Source organism: Megalobrama amblycephala, linkage group LG16, assembly GCF_018812025.1.
Source record: "Megalobrama amblycephala isolate DHTTF-2021 linkage group LG16, ASM1881202v1, whole genome shotgun sequence".
Classification (NCBI taxonomy): domain Eukaryota; kingdom Metazoa; phylum Chordata; class Actinopteri; order Cypriniformes; family Xenocyprididae; genus Megalobrama; species Megalobrama amblycephala.
Window position 1 is genome coordinate 18496975 of NC_063059.1, and position 21345 is coordinate 18518319.

The 21345-nt window shown below is 35.9% G+C and overlaps 1 protein-coding gene across 10 annotated transcripts in view; it reads left to right on the forward strand.

The window, feature by feature from the left end:
* Nucleotides 1-21029, forward strand: part of LOC125249746 — an 81630-nt gene extending 60601 nt beyond the window's left edge. For 9 of the 10 annotated variants that reach the window (XM_048162109.1, XM_048162115.1, XM_048162117.1 and 6 more), the window contains 11 exons: nucleotides 2210-2623; nucleotides 14583-15041; nucleotides 15352-15789; nucleotides 16282-16539; nucleotides 16628-16870; nucleotides 16960-17205; nucleotides 18603-18861; nucleotides 18977-19284; nucleotides 19388-19660; nucleotides 19758-19841; nucleotides 20310-21029. In XM_048162109.1, coding sequence (XP_048018066.1) covers nucleotides 2210-2623; nucleotides 14583-15041; nucleotides 15352-15789; nucleotides 16282-16539; nucleotides 16628-16870; nucleotides 16960-17205; nucleotides 18603-18861; nucleotides 18977-18982 — 2323 coding nt within the window. In that variant the 3' untranslated portion in view covers nucleotides 18983-19284; nucleotides 19388-19660; nucleotides 19758-19841; nucleotides 20310-21029. Of the gene's footprint in view, nucleotides 1-2209; nucleotides 2624-14582; nucleotides 15042-15351; nucleotides 15790-16151; nucleotides 16187-16281; nucleotides 16540-16627; nucleotides 16871-16959; nucleotides 17206-18602; nucleotides 18862-18976; nucleotides 19285-19387; nucleotides 19661-19757; nucleotides 19842-20309 lie in introns of those variants that run through there. The other variant, XM_048162119.1, reaches the window with a different exon arrangement.
* Nucleotides 21030-21345: the final 316 nt, after the last annotated feature.

The following is a 21345-nucleotide window of genomic DNA, read 5'->3' on the forward strand; positions in this document are numbered from 1 at the left end:
AAAAAATGGTCTTACCTGTAATTGTATTGTTATTGTAACAAATGCTATAGTTAACAATTACAAGAACTATGTTATTTTAAGGCCGAGTACAAGTTAGAACTTTAAAATATGGACCTTCTTGAATTTTTGACTAAACAGTTGCTTTGTTTAAGAATGTATGAATATGAATATTTGAATACTGTATAGTATTTTTCTATTACATTTACATTTGCATAAATCATCTGCTAGTGCTAGCTACAGCCATGGGAGGTCTCTGACTAAAGGTAAACTCTTTCCAACACGTAGGCTTGTGGGAGAATGCTGCTTTATTCCACACCACGATGAATATGTTGAAAGTAAAACAGAGTGAATCTATAGAGAGGAGATGTAAATATAATAGACTACTATGTGATAGACTACTATGTATAGACTACTACTATGTTATCTCCAACAACAACACTAATATGAATTTGTTGAATATAGTTCTTAAAATGGCTAAAATTCCACAGCTTTATAATTAGTAAATTTAACAAATTGAATACAAATTAATCACAAAGCTTACAGACAATGCTTTCTACAGAGGATCACAAAATGAATGGCTGCTTCCAGTTCCTTCTGTGTTGTACTAACTTTAACTGATGCAATTAACTGAATTTAACTGTCATGGAATGTTACTATGGCAACTATTTTTAAAAGAAGCTACTATGTATTGGTATTGGAATCAACATTAAATGAATGATCCAGAACACACACACACACACACACATATATATATATATATATATATATATATATTATACCAAAGACTATAGAATAACACAAGACGCGTCACTCCTATTGTTTTGAATAGGTTGTTTGCAATCACGTGGTTCTGGTGACGCGCGAAATTATAATTTAATAGGATAAAATATCTTCTCCTCCCTGCAAACGATAGCATGAAGAATGTGAATATTTAACCAAGTCAAAAAAGTAAGCAGGTATCCATATTCATTTCAGTATCAGCAGACGCAAAATGCTATAAAAGGCGACAACTTTTAAAGTTAAAAAACGGTATAAGTTATGTAAACAATATAAACACCTTCTGGGTTCTCGATTTTATCGATTTGAGCAACCATAAATGATGCAAAACATGCGAATTTTGAGTTTTTGATAGGATTCCTATATAGAAACATCACTCCCTGCCCTCCAGACTCATTCACGCTGCTGCTGTGACGTCATGTGCAAACAACCTATGGGAGAAAGTGCAACGCGCAATATGGCGGAATAAGTCCCGCCTTCCAAATAAGAGCCAATCGCCGATTGGTAAAGTCATTGCGTCACTGCAGCGGCCGTTAGAAGCTCCGGTTTCTATAGAAACAGTCAGACGCACGCCTCCGAAATGAGGCACAAGAGACGCGCATTTAGGAGAGACTGCACATGCGCATGAGCTTGATCCAGCCTAAAAAATACCGTTTGTCATGATTCGAGCGTTTAGAAACAAAATTAATGAGACAGTTCTTGTCAGATTTCATTGGTGATTTCAAATATGAAATTTAATCGAAAGCTTGACAAACAGCTTTAGAGAATTTGATGTTTCCCCATTCAAAGAGATAGGAGCTGCACTTGGATGCCCGAGAGGCGTTTCAAAGATGGCCGCCGAGTGAAATGACTTGTCTTAAAGGGACTTTGATTATACACACACATGTATATATTGCAGCCCCCTCATTTTCTCATTTTTAGATCATTTTCTCATTTTTAGATGTGACCCCTCCAAAATAAAATTATCGCTATGCCACTGTTTCAAAGGTTAACCAAAGTTACTGAAGTATTTCCTGAAGTCTGCTCACATCGTAAGCGTCAGCGGAGTGCGAACAATGCATGTTTTGTTGCTGCTCTTGTTAATGAATAAGATCGTTCATGGTTAGGCTACTTTAGATCAGGGGTGCCCAAGCCTTTCTTAATTAGCTGATAAGCTGATTCAGGTGTGTTTCATGAGGGTTGGAGCTAAACTTTGCAGGTAGGTAGATCTCCAGGAACAGGGTTGGGCACTCCTGCTTTAGATGCTTCAATTTTAAAATAACGAACATATTGCTTCTTATTCATATTAATTGCCTTTACTGTATTGTGAATTATCTGATTTTCTATTAGGATTAGGATTTTCTGTTAGGTTATGTTTGAAAGATTATCATTTTTTTTTTTTTTTTAATTGTATGTCTTTTGTCATGTCTAATCTTTTTCACAATTTGTTTAGATTTATTTTACCAGAGAAGAAATCATCTGAACTATGGATTAAAAGAAAGAGATTATTCATACTGGATTTGTGTCTTCAAGCTGCTCTCCACCAGAAAGAGACAATAGAAGAAACTGTAAAGAAACTGCTGTTATCTGTGAATTATGAGAGATGTGATTTCCTGCTGGATCTGTGTTCACATGTGAAGGACTATGAGACTCAAACAGGCAGGAGTGTCCTTCCAGCATTACAGCCAATTTATCAGTCAGATCCTGCAGTCTGGATCATAAACCTCTCAGAGAGAAAGAGCTCCATCCTCCTAGAAGTGCTGAAACTCCAAACAGAGAAGAAACCAGTAGAGCTGATAGACTGGACAGATGAAGAGAGTGAAGTGAGGGGATTCCTCCAGTGTCTGCCCTACATCTCACAGCTCAGGTGAGACTACAGTAACATAACAAATTACATACATTCTACTTGTTTAATTTAATGAAGTCTCACTGTTGACAGATGTAAATTCCCAGCAAACATTGGTCCGATGGCAACGTCGTGTCTCTGGCCAAAAATAGTCACGGCAGGACAGCATAAATCGGTAAAAATATGTAACACAGAACATTTCCTAAAAATGCATTCAGATACATTTGTACAATTATCTGGGATTGCATGTATAATTGTTGTTTTGACTTTTAGCTATGTGTAGTTCAATATATAATAATTAATTAATTGATAAGATAAAGTCAAAGATGTCAGTTCAAATTTCATTTTGGAACTATTTTTCAACTTTGACGGGACATGTCGGAGGGATGCTATTTCAACGTCATTAAATGTCCAAATGTTTGCTGGGTTATGTCTTAAGTCAAATGAAATATTATTAGCTTTGTCTATGTATCAAAAACCAAACTATACTATATTGAGAACAACTTTCCCTGAATGACATGTCATTCAGTCAACTACCCATAAACCACAGGCTTAAGGAAGTATTTAAATATGATGTCATTTTTTAACATTAAAATACTTTCTCCTGTTATAATAATATGCAGACAAAACAATCTGTTTTTAAGTAGATTTGTAGCCATTACCTCAAAAGCGTAAATGTGTCGTTCTGGGCTGTGTTTCCCAAAAGTATCATAAGCCTAAGTTTATCTTAGAACCATTGCCACCAGTGGTCTCTACGATCAACATAGGCAATGCTTTTGAAAAACGCAGCCCTGATTGTTTTAGCATCCTGACCAGCTCGACACAACAACATTCGCTCAACCAATGATGTGAGTTTGGGATGGGACAATGTCAACCTCAACCCCTTGCTTTCACTACACTGATATTTGTGCATTCACATTCTTACTTGAATGACAATGTCCTTCCTCTTAATACCACTATTTACCAAACTGTTTGAAATAAAGGAGATGAGTCCTTTGATATACCCACTCTGACTTCTAGGGATAATTTTGGTCGATACACTAACCGATAATTCTTATATTTGAAAGCCAATAACTGATAATTTTGTCCGATAAGTCTAAGTCCAAATTTTTATATAATTTTTGAGAGCCTGATTACAAAAATAAAATTCTCTCCGTTAAAAGCCATGTCCCAGGCACACAATTATAATGGTGTTATATTATATCATTATATTTATATGTAGTTTATATGAAAGATTTGCGCTGCACATGTTGCACTTAACTGTATTTTCCTTTTTGAAGTTAATCATATTTCGAGCAATTCAAAATAGTGTTGTCAAAAGTACCAACTTTGGACCCAAGCGGGTACTGAAATTTAAAAAATGTGACCAGTCCGCTGATAGACGGCTGCTTTCAAACGCTCCCACTTTCAAATTCAAACACTTCCGTGCATTGATCATTGTAGCCAATCACAGACATATCTGATGACCACGTGAACACAATGGCCAGTCAGAGGCATTTACGGGAAAAAAAACGCGTGTTTCTCCGTTCGAGGGCGCATTTCCTGTTCACATCTGCGACAAAACAGCTGATTATTTACGAACGGAAGCTCACAGAAACGTGAAAATGGTCTCATTTGAAAGAAAATATCCTAAGCTAAAAGATGATATAGTGTGACTAATTGAAGCAGCCCTTATCAAAAGTGCGGGGGTCGACTTCTATCTTTTCAAAACTGCGGGGGTCCTGACCCCCCTGTCCCCCGTGCCAACGGCGCCCCTGCTCTCAAGTTGTTTTAAACCTGTATGAGTTTATTTCTTTTGTTGAACACATCATTTAGCTGTTCCTGATGCTCCACAAACAGACTGATCAGACTAACACTACTAAAAATAATCAGCCTCAGGACACTAACTCCCTCATCCACAGAATCCAGATCAACCAAATTATTAATTCACTAAAAGAAAACTACCTTGCTTATTGGAATAAAACACAAAACCAAAATAAACTGCAATGTTATTTGGCCCTAAACAGAGCAGAATACCTGACCACAAAGGCAGATAAAGACAGAGCTGGCTGCCCAGAGAGAGCAGGTTATACCTGTACTGTAACCAAGGAGTAATAGAAACAGAGCTACACTTCTTAACCCCCTGCCCTAACTATAATGAAATTCTAAAACACTTAATTCCCAAGTTTGATATTATTTGTCCCAACTTCAAAAATCTGCACAATGATGCACAAGCTCAGTATTTACTTGGTGGAAAAAAAAGAGACTGCATTTCACTAGCAGCAAGGTACATCAATGCCTGCCCATGCGCGCGCGCGCACACACACACACACACACACACACAGGTTTGTTTTGCTATCTTAGTGAGGACATTCCATAGGCGTAATGGTTTTTATACTGTACAAACTGTACATTTCATACACTACCCTATATACCCTTACTCCTAAACCTACCCATCACAGGAAACATTCTGCATTTGTACATTTTTAATAAAACATTGTTTTATTTTTAAATATGAGCACTCATAAATGTTCCCATAAAACACATTTACATCATAATACTAGTGTAATATGTCATACAAATTTGTGTCCTCATAAATCATGAAAACAAGCACAAGCACATGAACTCACACAAACTCTTGTACATACACATGCAAACACACACAAACAAACCACTCATAGATACATAAATACACTGTACTTTTTGTTGTTTTTCTACATTTGTTCATCATACAATCTATTTTCCTTTGCTCATTTTTATTTTTACTGCTGTGCTCATATAAAGGCTTTGGCAATACAAGGCTACATTACACTGCAAGTCTTAATGCACAGATCTGATCTTTTGACCATATCCGATTATTTGGCTAGTGTGTTTATATTCACTTTAGATGCGACTGGTATCCGATATCTGTGTTTACATTACTTCCTGCCCCAAAATGATTGTCATTAAAAGCTTTACATGCACATGGTAGACCCTCGGGTTTTTAATGGCCTTGCTATTAAAATGATCTATAGCCTATATTTCACGCCGGGTGGCCATTACCTGCCAGAATGGGTAAATTAACAGCTGTCAGTGTCATGAATATTTTGCAGCGCGAAATCTGACTGAACGGATATAGACCGGAAAATAAAGGTAATTTGCGTTTGATATTTTATCTACAATTATTAGTTTTACAATTCCATTTATTTTATTTTATTTTTTAATTCATTCGAGGGAGAGAGTGTGCGCGCGCGAGACCCTAGTAAAAAAAAAGTATACTAAGTATACTTGCAGCAAGACTAATTATTAGTATATTTCAAGTGTGTTAATGATTAGTTCATTTAAAGTGTGCTATTTTGAAACAACAAATTTTGTACTAAGTACATTTAAGTTGAAATTAAGTAGTATTAAAATACAACTTTAAGTATATTTAGTATACTTATGTGTGCTAAATTGGAACAACTTCAAGTATACTTAGTACACTTTAAGTATATGTCTGTGTAGGGACTAATTACATGCTTGATTAGTGATATTAAAGTGTACTTAATTTGTGTTATAAGTATACTTTATTTGTGTTAAAAGTATATTTTTTTGTTATAATATACGTTGTATTATAAGTATACTTTATTTCTGTTATAAGTATACTTTTATTTGTGTTATAAGTATACTTTATTTCTGTTATGAGTACACTTTGTGTTATAAGTACACTTTATTTGTGATTTAAGTACATTACAAAATAATTACGAGTGTCTTCAGAAAACACAAGCAATATACACTGAATATATTATTTTACAGGTAATAGTATATACTGTATGCTCAGTACCTTTGGCTTATTCCAAATATTAAACATTACACACTTTGCAGTCAATAACAATACACTTTGTTATTACTTATACTTTGTATAATATAGTCAACATTTGAAGCGGATCAACACCTTTAATCAAAGTTGTCCTAACTTTTTTGATCCACTTCAAATGTTGACTACTGTACTTTGAATTACATAATCTCACACAATACAGTTGTGCTACTATTTAAATACAGTTTAACACATTTTCCCAAAGTTGAATGCATTTGTTTTCAAGGCCATTAAAATAAATAAAATTTAACAACATCACTAATGAAGAGACATATTCCATTAACAAATCCAATAGTTTTTATTTAAACTTAACATAAGATTCAGCAAAACTTACCATGTTTTTCATTAAAGAAAAAAAAATTATTGGACCAATGGTCACCCTTTATACACAAATACAAATTACACATTATATTCCATTTTCTGATGAGCTTCTCATTGTGTCTGATGGCACAATGATGACCGCAGAGACTCGTGAAGAACAGCATCTGTTGACAGAATATACCAAAGATATAAGACAGCATGTTCAACTCTTTATTCACGTTTACAATAGTCTGTCTAAATCCTACATTGAACCAATACTATTTTTGAACAGTAAATGATGATTAGCAGCAGGGAACTGTATCAGAATGGCATGTCGATGTTGTTTTCGGTTCATAGTCAAGCATAAAACACTTTATGAATTAATATCGTACAGAATACGGGCCGATTTGACCAATCATACAAACATGTGCCATAAACCTAGTCTGGCTATCACCAGACCAAGCTGAGAGAATCATTGTGTGTCATTAATCGCCGTTTGTAATCTTCCTATGAAGAGACTGTCGGATCAACGCTCTGCTACATTTCTCTCAGATAAGGTAAATGCTTAACACAATCGGCGTCACTGTGATTGTGCATTGTTATTTTGGAGTGATGGTCGTGCGAGAGACGGGTAGATCAGATAGAGTTTGAAAGCTGGTTGCCGTCACTTCTCTATCGTCATCGTGTTATACCCGCCAATAGCGAGCAAGGTGGATAAGCCAGTCTGTGATCAGCCAGTCTCAAATCGCCGGCAGATCAGGCTGGGTTTACCCAGACTACCATAAACCACCACACACAAACTCAAAAAGGAGATATCAAGCCGAAATATCGCTCTCCGTTTGTTAAAGGAAATAAAATAAAGTTTGTTAACTGGTAGACTACAACTCACCTCCCAGTAGCAGCACTTTTCTCCGGTTCTTTCAGGATCGCGTAGGCCATTAGATTAGCCGGTTGTCGTCGCCATCACGGTCAGGCTGCGATGTCACTTGATTGAACTGGTCAGAATCCCCAAGATTGAGCGATGTATTGCGCTTTCAGTGTTTTATTAAATAAATTATACACTGCGACATTATACTTCACCTGAGTGCTTCCTGCTCTTTCCATCTTGTGGCGTTGGTGCTTGGCTGATAGGCTTAAGGCGAGCATACACTGTGCGATATCTGTGCGATTTCAGCAAGGTTACCAACTCACACTGTACGAGTAGATCGCGTGCGATGGAAAACCAAAACGCACGATTTATGTGCTCACACTATGCGGTCCGATGGTCGAGGCGTGACTCGACTGCTCACACTATGCGTTTGAAATATGCACGATAAACCCACGTACTGGGATGCGCCGATAGACAATATGTTTCCAGAGATATCAAAAGCATCAGCTATGGATATCAAGAGGATTTAGCATTTCCAATTCATATATTAAATAATAATAATAATAATAATAATAATAATTAGCCTATTATTATTATTATTATTAGTAGTAGTAGTAGTAGTAGTAGTAGTAGTATAGGGTAGGCCTATTTAATATTAAATTGATATTACATTTCATTTGGCCCGCAATATTTTATAGCGCATCACCGCATAGGCTAACTGACGCACTGAGAGGATAATAAAAGATTTGATTAGCTTATAATTACTCCTCACTGAAAATTATTTAAAGACATTTATACAATGAATTAAAGGCATATAATTAAAATTATTAACAGTGTGTTCGAAGACTGCAATAATCAGTCAATGAAAAGCAGCTTCACTTCAAAAACAACCTGTTTAATACGAAATACTTCTCTTCTCATTTTTTCACCCACTACATACAGTTTATGGGCCACAAGAGAAATATTAAGAAAATAAATTAAGATATATAGCCTACCGTTATCAGGTTGAAGTAGGATTTATCTCTCGTTGTCTCTGAGAGAATATATGCACCGAAAGCTCGTCGGTTTTACTTTTTTTTTTTTTTAAAGGCTGGTGAATAATTGACAGGGGATTGAGACATCTTCATCGGCATAACTCTCACGCAAAGTTTGCACATTGCTTGTGTGATATAAAGTAGACATTGACTCGCCTTCTTGGTTTAAAATGGAAAAAAAAAATCCTATATTGCGACGTGACATTTTTCTTTATCACCAATTGCCAAATGATGGACAACAGTTCACATTTCCGCATTTAATAAAATTAAGTAGGCCTAAATATTAAATAGCCTACATGAGTAAATAGAAAGTGAAAAGCGAAACATGTAAATGAATGATTAAGTAAATTAATACAAGAGGCACCGGTTATGTACACCGAGGTGGCTTGAAAGACGTGGGTTTATCCATCATGCAACACGAACTGGAGGTAAGCAACAGTTTGCTAAATTGCAACTAGTTTGATAGCTACAGAACTTAAAGATCTCCCTCTTTTCGTTTTCTTTCTTGCTGCATTGAAGATTGGTTTAATTTCTTTTTTCGCGCAGGCGCAGTGAGGGGAAAAACACAGAGTTTAGGCAAGTCGGTTCGTAGCTCTGCTTCAACTGTGCGATATCCTCACGAGGGGCGACCAAATTTCTGACATGCCAGAAAGTCATCCGACCATGCGATTGCCAGTCGGGAGAGGTTTATCGCCACTCGTCTCCCCGTGTACACTGCACGATCACTGCACGACAAACGACACACGACAAAGCTGAAAATCGGCCCGACTCAAAAAAGAGTCGCACGAGTCAGAATTCGGCTCAAAATCGGACGAAAATCGCACAGTGTATGCCTGCCTTTACGTGGAGCTGATCGGACCTCGCTGGATACGGCTATCAGACCGGCGCGTGGAGTTCGCCTGGACCTCATTAACTAAGTGCAACAACTATAACAATTACTATACCATCGGTGTTTGGTTGAGCTCGACTAGACTCTTAAGACTGTGAGCGTGATTAGGACTATGTTTTTTACTGACTTTTATTGATATTAACTTAATTACTACGATTAGAAGGCTATCTAAGCATATTTAAGTATTAATTTACTATGACTAGCTTGTATAGCACACCAGGAAAAATGCAATGCCTTTTAACTTCCCTAATCATATTAGTATTGCTTAGTCCTTATCTGGTGTGTTTTCGTTGCTCTCCACATATCTTTAAGAGTATTAACACAGTGAATACATATGATAGCAGATCATACTCCTGCACTGAAACCCATTTAATGAACCAGAGTTTATATTTACCACCACTTCGGGTTCATTATAATAGAATGCAAATGGTTTTGATTACTCCTGTTTCCTTATCATGTTACTTAATGCAAATGCTAACAAATATGATAATTTTGCCTTCTAGGAATTTTACTAAAAGTATGAGTAAATATCAGTGCAAGAATGTAATTTCACGTAGTCGTATTCTAATTTTATTACTACTGATTATATCTGGAAATGTTCATGTGCATCCTGGTCCCCCATCTTCAACTAATATATCTACAATAGACTCAGACTTGAATTTTGATAAATTTTGTTCTCGTAAGAATCTTGGCTTTCTACACATAAACACAAGGAGCCTAATGTCAAAATTAGATCAGCTCAAATTATGGGTAGAAAGCACAAAACCTGATGTATTAGTTATTACAGAAACATGGCTTAAAAAGACTATTGATGATTCGTCAATTAGTATAACTGGATATAATGTATTTCGGCAAGATAGACTATCTAAAAGCGGAGGAGTTGCTATTTTTGTAAAGGACTATTTAGAGTGTTCAAAAATCCTTTCAAAATCTATCCCAAAGCAATTTGAACTACTTATTCTAAAAATAAAACTTGCAAATAGTTCAATAACAGTTGCAGGTTGTTATCGTCCTCCTTCAGCTCCCTCTTGTGTTTTAACATCTCTTGGAACAATCCTTAGTTCTTATATTAATTCAGAATTTATATTAATGGGTGATCTGAATTGGAATATGTTAAATCCTCCTGATCATGTTCTGCTTCAATTTGATTCATTAAATCTCACTCAGATTATTAGTAAACCTACTAGGTATGATAATAAATGTTTGGGAAATGCAAGTCTTTTAGATGTAATCTTAACAAATACTCCAGATCGATATCAATCTGATGTTTTTTGCAATGATATTAGTGATCATTGTTTTATAGCATGTATTCGAAAAAAATGTACGCTTAATCAACCTAGTATAACTCGTTTGAAACGTTCTTTTAAAAATTTTAATGAGCAAGCCTTTCTACACGATTTAGCTGCTACGGACTTACACAAAATCAGTTTAATTCCATCTGTCGAAGAAGCATGGTGTTATTTTTACCAAATTTTTAGTATGATTATTAATAAACACGCCCCCCTAAAAATAATTCGGCATAAAAATCGTTGTAGCCCATGGATAAATCGGACCTTAGTCACCTTATTACATCAAAAAAATATACTTTGGCGAAAAGCACGATACTCAAAATCAGAGACTGATTGGCTCTCTTTTAGACAACATCGGAATATATGCACTCAAACTATTAGAAAAGTAAAATCTGAATATTATAAAAAACAGTTCTCTAATTGTTCTTCTAACTCAAGTACTTTTTGGAATGCGATAAGGGAACTAGAAAATAAACATTTGTTACCACAGGGTCCTGTATCATTAAAGAATGAAGATATAGTTGTTACAGATAACACAAAAATAGCAGATCTTTTAAATAAGCATTTTATTAAAGCAAGTCATTTGTTTGAGGATCAAGCTTCTAAGCAGTGTAATAAAAAACTGAGACATACAAACATTGTTCAAACATCATCACCTTTTAGTTTTTCACTGCAACCGATTAATAAGTCACAGGTTTGGTATGAGTTAAGTAAACTTAACCCTAAAAACCTGCTGGTTTCGATGCTTTAGATCCCTTCTTTTTTAAAGTAAGTGCACCAATTATATCTGAACCTTTAACATATATTTTTAATTTGTCTATAACTACAGCAGAAATACTTAAAATCTGGAAAACAGCTATTGTATCTCCAGTTTGATAAAGGGTGGTGATAAAGCAGATCCAAATTCATATCGTCCAATTTCAGTCCTACCATGTGTCACAAAAGTAATGGAGAAACTAATTAATAAGCAATTGACAGGGTTTCTAAATAGATGTAATATTCTATCTGATGTCCAATCTGGCTTTCGTTCATCATTTAGTTGTACTACAGCAGTTGTAAGTACTACAGTAAGTTATAAATGATATCTATAATGCACTAGAAACCCAACAATTCTGCGCAGCTATTTTTATTGACCTTGCTAAAGCGTTCGACACAGTTGACCATTCTGTACTATTATCTAGGTTACGTAATATTGGTGTGTCAAATCCAACCTTATCTTGGTTTTTTAATTATTTATCTAATAGATCCCAATATGTAAAGATTGATCAGCAATTATCTGAACCATTAACACGGGTGTTCCACAAGGCTCTGTGTTAGCGTCAACTTTGTTTTCAATCTATATTAACAATATCTCTCAGATGATCTGTAGTCAGAAAACCTATATTCATTTATATTCAGATGATACTATTCTTTACGTTGTGGGATCATCATATGATGAAGTCTTAAAGCGGGTACAGGATTGTTTTAATAAAATTCAAGAAGCTTTTAATGAATTAAAATTGGTTCTAAATAGTACAAAAACGAAAGTAATGTGGTTCGGGAAAAATCAACAAGGTAATAAAGATATTACATCCTTAGATGGGGCAAAAATTGAAGTAGTACCTTCATATAAATATCTCGGAATTTGGCTCGATACTTCTTTGACTTTCACTTATCATATAAATCAACTTCAGAAGAAAGTTAAATCAAGACTTAGTTTTCTATATCGAAACAGATCTGTACTTACTATATCAGCTAAGAAATATCTCGTTGAATCCACTGTTTTACCCTTGTTTGATTACGGTGATGTGATATATAGAAATGCACGTAAAGGTGTTCTGGAACAATTAGATGTGTTGTATCATGCAGCAATTAGATTGATTACTAATGCACCCTACAGAACGCATCATTGTGAATTATATTCTACTCTGAACTGGACATCATTACATACAAGACGAGAAATACACTGGTATATCTTCATTTATAAAGCTTTACTTGGGTTATTACCAAATTATCTTCAAAAATTACTGCAATTACAAACTAATACATATGCAACTAGATCATCTAATTATATCTCCTTGACTATTCCTAGAAAGAAAACTACTTATGGTCGTTCTGCTTTCGAATTTACTGCCCCAAATGATTGGAATGTATTACAGAAGTTATTGAAATTAGAGACATATATTTCAGTTTGTGCATTTAAAAAATTATTAATGAGTGCTTTTATTACAACCTGTAAATGTTTTAATTGATTTTTTTTTTCTCTCTCTCTGGTGTATGTATGTCTTAATGTATGGCTGTATGTCTTTCAGGAGACTTTTTGTTCTCCTGCCAGGCCTTTATTGAAAATAAGAACATGTTCTTAATAATTTGCCTGGTAAAATAAAGGTTAAATAAAAAAAATAAAAAAAATAAAAAGTGACTGAGCGAGGGGATTCAGACGACGACCGTGACGTCAGCAGCTCTGATTGGCTGAAGGCAGTGAGCAACAAAATCTGATTGGTCACAGACCAAGTTGAAGAGACATTTGAATTCCGATAAGTTTAACCACTCAACATATTTTTTCGCATGTAACATTACTTGTGCTGCTAGTGTGTTGTTTAATATAGATTTGTGTGTACGATTGTAAAATGATTCTGCCAGTGTAAACTTAATAAACATTTACACATATTTGGAAATTGTATAGGCTACACTACATATAGCCTACTAAATGGGCTTGTAATGCATTAGTCATACTGAAATAAATAAGCACAAGTAATATAATGAATTCCAAGGATGAAGAAGTAAACTTAAAAAATATACTCAAATTTAACATTAGATACACTACAACTTCAGGATGTTAAATAATGTATTTTTTAAATATACTTTCAGTGCATTGTTACAATGATCATTTTCAGCACACTGTTAAAATATACCTCAAATATATTTTTATAAAGTGCAAATAAATACACTTTTAAAAAATAAACTGAACTTACACTTCAAGTATATTTTTCTAAAATATATATTTTTTTAGAAAATATACTAAAGTACAATTATTTTAAAGTGTGTTAAAAGTTGCATTGTGAAAATATGATACTAATATACTTTTTATATATTTAATAGTACATTTTTCGTTAGCATATTTGCAGTGTACTATAGAAAAAGGGAATATATTTAAAATACAATAAAGTATACTTTTTTTTCACTAGGGGAGAGTAGCTACAGTGAAGCTTTTGGATTATAAGAAAAACAACAACACAGCGGTCTCTTTTAAATTAACCGGGCAAAGGTTGACATTCAGCTGCTGAATGTATGTGTGTGTGTGCGTGCAATTTCTTTCAAGAAAAATAAATAATGTTAGACATATAAAGTTCCCACCTGAAGCTGCGAATTTTCAGTGCGAGTGCATACAGGCACGTCTGCTTCATAATACAACATTAAAGCTATCTTTTAGTGCAAACGTGTTGCCCCCGCCTTGTTATGGCTTGGAATTCCGATGGGAATCTAATATGCGTCTTTAGACGTAGGTCGCATGTCCAGAGATCGGATTTATCGGATTTAAAACCACATTTGGAAGTGGCTCAGATCGGATGCGAAAAAATCCGATCCCGTGTGGATTTTTGTGTTTACACGTGTGCAACTAATTCCGATCTGTGTCAGATGTGAGCAAAAGATCAGATTTTTTGTGCCAGTGTAAACGCAGCCCAATGGACAATTTAACATGCCAGTAAAGTGAAGGCAAAAGTTTCATTATTGGGTGAAGTATCCCTTTAATGTTGTAAGAGAGTTTGATGACAACATTAACTGGTCATGTCTCTGTTTCCATAGGTTTTGTAAAGAGACTTTGGATGAAGAAGAACAAAAAGAGTCAGCATTCAAGTTTCTGGTGGATCTGAGTGCTGCAGCGACAGAGGAGAACAACACTGAGCTAGTGACTTCTGTGATCAGCTACACATCTTTCTGTGATGATGATGATGATGATTTTTATTATGATGAATTACGTAAAGAGCATCTGACTAAAAAATCAGATTTCCTGCTGGATCTGTGGTCACATGTGAAGGACTATGAGACTCAAACAGGCAGGAGTGTCCTTCCAGCATTACAGCCAATTTATCGTTCAGCTCCTGCAGTCTGGATCATAGACCTCTCAGAGAGAAAGAGCTCCATCCTCCTAGAAGTGCTGAAACTCCAAACAGAGAAGAAACCAGTAGAGCTGAGAGACTGGACAGATGAAGAGAGTGAAGTGAGGGGATTCCTCCAGTGTCTGCCCTACATCTCACAGCTCAGGTAGTGCTGTTTTTCTTAAATCTCAAAGTCATGGCTGAAAGTTTTTCAGTTGTGAAACTTTAACATTTGTTTTGAAATAAAAATTAATATTAAATATTAAATATTAATATTAAATATTAAATTAATACTTAGAGAAAATGTGCATCTCAGTAAATCAAGCTCATAAAAAGAAAATAATTTGGTCAATAATCTCCACTGTAGTTTTAGTTATGAATAAATAACACATCTCTAACTTCTCCATCGAATACAGAAGTGAGTGAACAACATGTCTTGAGTACTAGAATATGATGATCATATTGTTGTTGTTTAGGTTGGAAAGCAACCTTTTGGAGGATGACTCTACTGCACAGATTCTCTTAAAAATGAGTGTTTCTGCATCAGAGATTGATTCAGATACAGGAGAGAAATACACTGAACTATTAACATCTGTGTGCAGCTACACATATTTCCCCTTTCAAGAATCTTCTTTATATCATATTGAGCAATCCAAATTCCTGCTGGATCTTTACTCACATGTGAAGGACTATGAGACTCAAACAGGCAGGAGTGTCCTTCCAGCATTACAGTCAATTTATCAGTCAGCTCCTGCAGTCTGGTCCATAAACCTCTCAGAGAGAAAGAGCTCCATCCTCCTAGAAGTGCTGAAACTCCAAACAGAGAAGAAACCAGTAGAGCTGATAGACTGGACAGATGAAGAGAGTGAAGTGAGGGGATTCCTCCAGTGTCTGCCCTACATCTCACAGCTCAGGTGAGAGTCTCTGTGTTTGTGTTTCCTGTTTCTCTGTGGTCGTTGTTTGTCCTGTGGATGGTGTGATTGTGTTCATCTGTTTCCAGCACACATTGATGTCATAACACAAAGGACACAACAGCTTGATTGATTGTGTTCATGTATTTCTATTGTAGCAGCTTCATCCAGCTCACAGTATGTTTACATGTTCAGTTATAATCAAGCTACAGTGGGTTTTTGCTTAGTTGAGCTACAATCTTCATGTCTTTGTCTCAGACTCCCAGTATATACAGTGAAGAAAAACTAGTCGAATTATCTAGGTTTGTTAGTTTGTTCAGGTTTGTTTAATGCTGCTCTTTTGACTCTAAAGTTATGATTTTCAGCCACATGCTGTAAGCACGGAATGTTCTAACTGAAAGTAAGACAAAACACAGTATGGTATGCTTAAATATTACCAAAGCAGGGTAGAGTATATTTTTGTAAACCATTATTCATAATTTTCTCATCCTGTAGGAATGCAGAGCGGTTCATCCCTTCATTGTGTGAAATGTTTGGACCGAGAGTGAAGGCAGATCAGGTGACTCCTCTGCTTCAAGCTTTAGACTTCACCGTCACTCTGAGTGGAAAATTACCCAGCAGCACCTGCACATCTGTGGGGAGAGTTCTGGGTCATTCACCCTCCAAACTAAACCTGACTCTGAACACAAGCGTCATCTCTCTCGGAGAACTCAAACTGCTCTTCAAACACATCAAACACCTGCAGAAACTGAGGTTTGACATTCATTATCTGTATTCTTACCGTTTAAATCATCCTGAACTAATGAATGTTTCTCATGATCTCTGATTTCATCTTTGACAGTCTGGAAGACAAACTGTTAGTGAAGATGTCCAGAGCACTGAGGTCATTGAATGCTCCTTCACTGACCACAGAGGAGTTTTCACTGCTCACAAAAGACTCAAAGCAAAATCTCTCTCATATCCTGAGCAGCTTGACGTCTCTCCTGAGACTGTTGTCTGTTCAGTGTTTGGATCTCACTGAGTGTAAATCAGAGGCTCTTTCTCTCACGGCTCTGTTGGGTCTCCAGGAACCTCTGACTATCAGGTCTGTGTTCAGTTCACTTGGTTCATTTTTGTGAGTAAATCAACCTGTTTCACAAACTGACAGGTGCTGTTCTGTCTGTGTGTGTTCAGGTTCTCTAAAGAGACTCTTCAGCAGCTGGTTTCACTAGTGTTTGAAGCACAGGATGATGAACTGACACGCTCTTTCCTGAAGAAGGTGTCTAAAGATCTGACTTCCTGCTCACTGACCTGGGAACAGATTCATTACCTGCTGAAACATCAAGCGCTGAATCTGAAGTTGGACTTTAGAAAGAGCAAAATGACCTGTGAAAACATCAGAGAACTTCTGCTGGTGTTAGACAGAATCCAGCTGAAAAGGTAAAAGAATCTTTTAAGGATAAAGCAGTTCAGTTTGCAAGACTATTTGTTTTAAAACCTGGAAGAGAATTGCTGTTTTTGACTCATGAGTTTCCTCTGAAATTTCAAATGCTTTTAAAACCTTATTTTACTTGATTTATGAGTAAAATAATGTCTGTTGTTAAAGGGATAGTTCACCCAAAAATGAAAATTTGATGTTTATCTGCTTACCCCCAGCGCATCCAAGATGTAGGTGACTTTGTTTCTTCAGTAGAACACAAATGATGATTTTTAACTGCAACCGCTGCCGTCTGTCAGTGGTATAATGCAAGTCAGCGGGAACTTAAACTATAAGAGTAAATAAAACAGGACAGACAAATCCAAATTAAACCCTGCGGCTCGTGACGACACATTGATGTCTTAAGACACGAAACGATCGGTTTGTGTGAGAAACCGAACAGTATTTATATCATTTTTTACCTCTAATACACCACTATGTCCAACTGCATTCATCACTCGATTCGTTTGGTCTGATCGCGCTCTGACAGCGGCAGTGATGTCTCGCGCATATACTTCAATTAGAGCGAGACATCACTGCCGCTGTCAGAGCGCGATCAGACAAAACGAATCGAGTGATGAATGCAGTTGGACATAGTGGTGTATTAGAGGTAAAAAATTGTATAAATACTGTTCGGTTTCTTAGGACATCAATGTGTTGTCACGAGCTGCAGGGTTTAATTTGGACTTGTCTAAGCAAGTTTTATTTACTCTTATTGTAGAAGTTCCCATCCACTAGCATTATTTGACTGACAGACAGCAACAGTTGCAGTTAAAAATCATCATTTGTGTTCTACTGAAGAAACAAAGTCACCTACATCTTGGATGCTCTGGGGGTAAGCAGATAAACATCAAATTTTCATTTTTGGGTGAACTATCCCTTTAATAACTGAAGATAGTTTCCTGCAACATAAATTACACACAGTCATGCCTCAAAAGTGAGTTTTGCGCTTTTAAAACAAAAGTTTATAGAAGAACTACAACAGTTAGATTTGTCAAGCACATTAAACTAACATCCAGTTGTAGTCCTTGTGTAGTTCAGTTAACTTGACTGAAACTTGGCAAAAAAAAAAAAAAAAAAAAAACTTTAGTTGAGGTCAGACAAATTATGTAATTATATGTTCTGGACACAGACTTTAATTTTACACAATAATTGGAAAACTGCTATCATAAAATACCCATTAGAAATTCCCATGGCCAACTATCCTTCTGGATCAGTCTGCAAATTGACATCATGACTAATTAGTTTCATCCATTTAAGTAATTGAAGTTGCTTGTAGTTTTCTTGTCAGTTTGTGGATTTGTGTTCATTGAGTGTCTGTGATTAAAGCAGATTTCATTGAGTGATTTATTCTCCACAGGTTGAGCCCCAGCTTTACTCTGTCCATCATTACGGAAATTTATGAGACTCGTTTTCCTCAGTATGTGTCCAGTCTGATGAGTTCATTAAGAAATGACATCAATCTGAGCGGCAGAGTGTTGGACTCTGTTCAGTGCGCTGTCACTGCGCTTCACTCTAGAGCACTGCAACACTGTCAAACTCAATCTGCTCTGGACCTCCATACCACAGGAGGAGCTGGAGAGCTTTCTGCCTTTGATCAGCAGAGTCACACGACTCAGGTTTACTGATTTAACTGCACTGACATAACAACATGTGTTAATAGACTTAAACTAGAGAGATATGGCTGTTGTTTTGATCAAGAATCTCTTTGTTAACATTGTTTGTTTGTGTTAGTGTTGACAGGCAGCTGCTGCTGAAGCTGCTTCATTGCTGCAGTTCCTCTGATCTCCAGCAGGAGGCAGCAGCTGCTCTGCTCTCTGCTCTTCACAACAGACTGGACTTCTCCTGCTGCTCCGCACTGGATTTAACAAACCACACAGGAAAAATCAAGAACATTTGAAACTAACAAATAAAGACTGTAGAATAATCTCATCTGTGCTTCAGAAAACCCAAAGTTTTGTGAAGTTAATTTTACAGGACTGTGAGATCTCTGATACGGCCCTGAAACAACTTTGGCCAATCCTGCCTCGAGTCCAGCTGAGGTGAGAAACCTGACAGATCCTTTTCATTACTGATACGACATAATGCGCTCATTATATATTATTCTCACATTGATGTCTGTCGTTGTGTTGTTCCTCCCATCAGCTGCAGTAAAGCTCTGCTGCTGCAGTTTCTGGCTTGTATCAGTAAAGGTGGATCTCAGAGAAGCTCTTTGAGGAGGACTGAGGCTCTTTCACAGGCTTTGGGAGGAGAGATGGAGCTCAGTCACACTCAGATGGACCAGAGCGCTTGTGAACATCTGGCACTGTTTCTGGAATATTCTGAAGGGCTGAAAGAACTGGATCTCAGTCACTGTAAACTCACTGATGACTGCATGAAGCCGCTGCTGCCGCATCTGCACAAAACTCAGACTCTGGAGTGAGTTACAGAGACACGGCAGGAACAGAGAAACTCTTTAATCAAACTTATGTTAATTTCTCTTATTTTATTGTTTCCGTCTCATTTCTTCTTACAGCCTGAGTCACAATAATGTCACAGCTGAATCAGCAGAGAGAATCCACAGTGTCGTCTCCACTCACAGCAATATTCAGACTGTACGGTGAGTGTGTGATCGCTGATTTATTACTTGTAGGTTTATTAACCTCTCTATAAAGCCCACATTCATTTATTAATAAAACAGAGTAGTTTCAGTGATTTAACTAAACAAAACATAAATCGTTTGATTTCTGTTATAAAGTCATATCTGTTTTCTGTAATCTGATTGAATTAATTGTTTAATTACAATACGTTTAAAAAAAAAAACACAAGCAATCCTAGTTTTAATCCACATTGTTGAAGGGACACATGATCAGCATTTTTTATTCAAATATGATTAAGTATATTTTTGATATATATAAAAAATGCATATTTAAAATGACTTTTGTGGTTCATTTTAGGATACATATTTTGCACGGCTTAGTCAGTTATACTTCATTGATATACTTTATGATGAATACTTTAACTTCAGTTGACTTTTCTCACCATCAGATGACTTTATATCAAATTGTGTTCAATTTTGTGTTTGCAGACTGTTTGGAAACAAAGTCAGTGACAGAAAGCAGTTCATCGGAGACAAGCGATTTGAAATATGGTGAAGATCCTGGACCGTAACCTGAAGATTCATCATTAAGAGGATGTGTTGTAAATGACTTAATTCATTATAAAACACACTGACAATCACTTTGCAAAACACTAAAAATCTGGTAGTTTATTTTTATGATTATTTTTAAAGAAGCTTCTTTATCTTTAACATAGTCTGGTTCATTTGAAGCAGAATGATTTTATTGAAATATTTAAAATTTTGCAACGTTGTGATAATAATGTATATTTACATTTATTTGAGATATAAGAAAGTTGCGCGTTATGGTAATTATGCAGTAAAATGAATGTTAGACCCAACCTGAACAAACATGCATGTTGTACTTGCTTTGTACTTTTGTTTTACTTTTGATATCTCTCTATATGAATATTTGTTCATTATTATTCAATATTCACTTAATACTTTTAACCTTGTTACTGTTTAATCTTATGTTGCCTTCACAAATAAAGATAAGACAAAGTGTCCAATTTAAAGGTTTTCATTACATGTTAATTAGTTATTTTCTGTTGACTTTGCTTTGGTATGATAGCACTTGTTGAATTAATTTTTTATGAATGAATGAATTAGTGCTGGTCAAAGTTAGACTGAGCACTGGGAAAAACACAACTAAAATATTTTTTAATAAACTCTGCAGATGTTGTACTAGAACTTTGTCTCCTGTTCTTATGTGTTCATGTCCTGACTTTGTCTGCACTTATTGGCCTTGTAGAAAAGTTAAAAAGACATGATTGACTGCCAGAAACATCTAATGAACACTGGAACTAACCTGCTCAATCAGAATAAAAAAATGAGATGTATTTATTAATGCCTTCAGTCCCTGCGTCCATTGGAATGGGCATCACATGGATTATGGTTTAAACCAATGAGATTTTGTGTTTCTATAATATAAGTACTGCCTGGTCCCTGATCCACCAATCACAATGAAAGTATGACCCATAACTTAATCGAAATGAGCTTCAGGCAT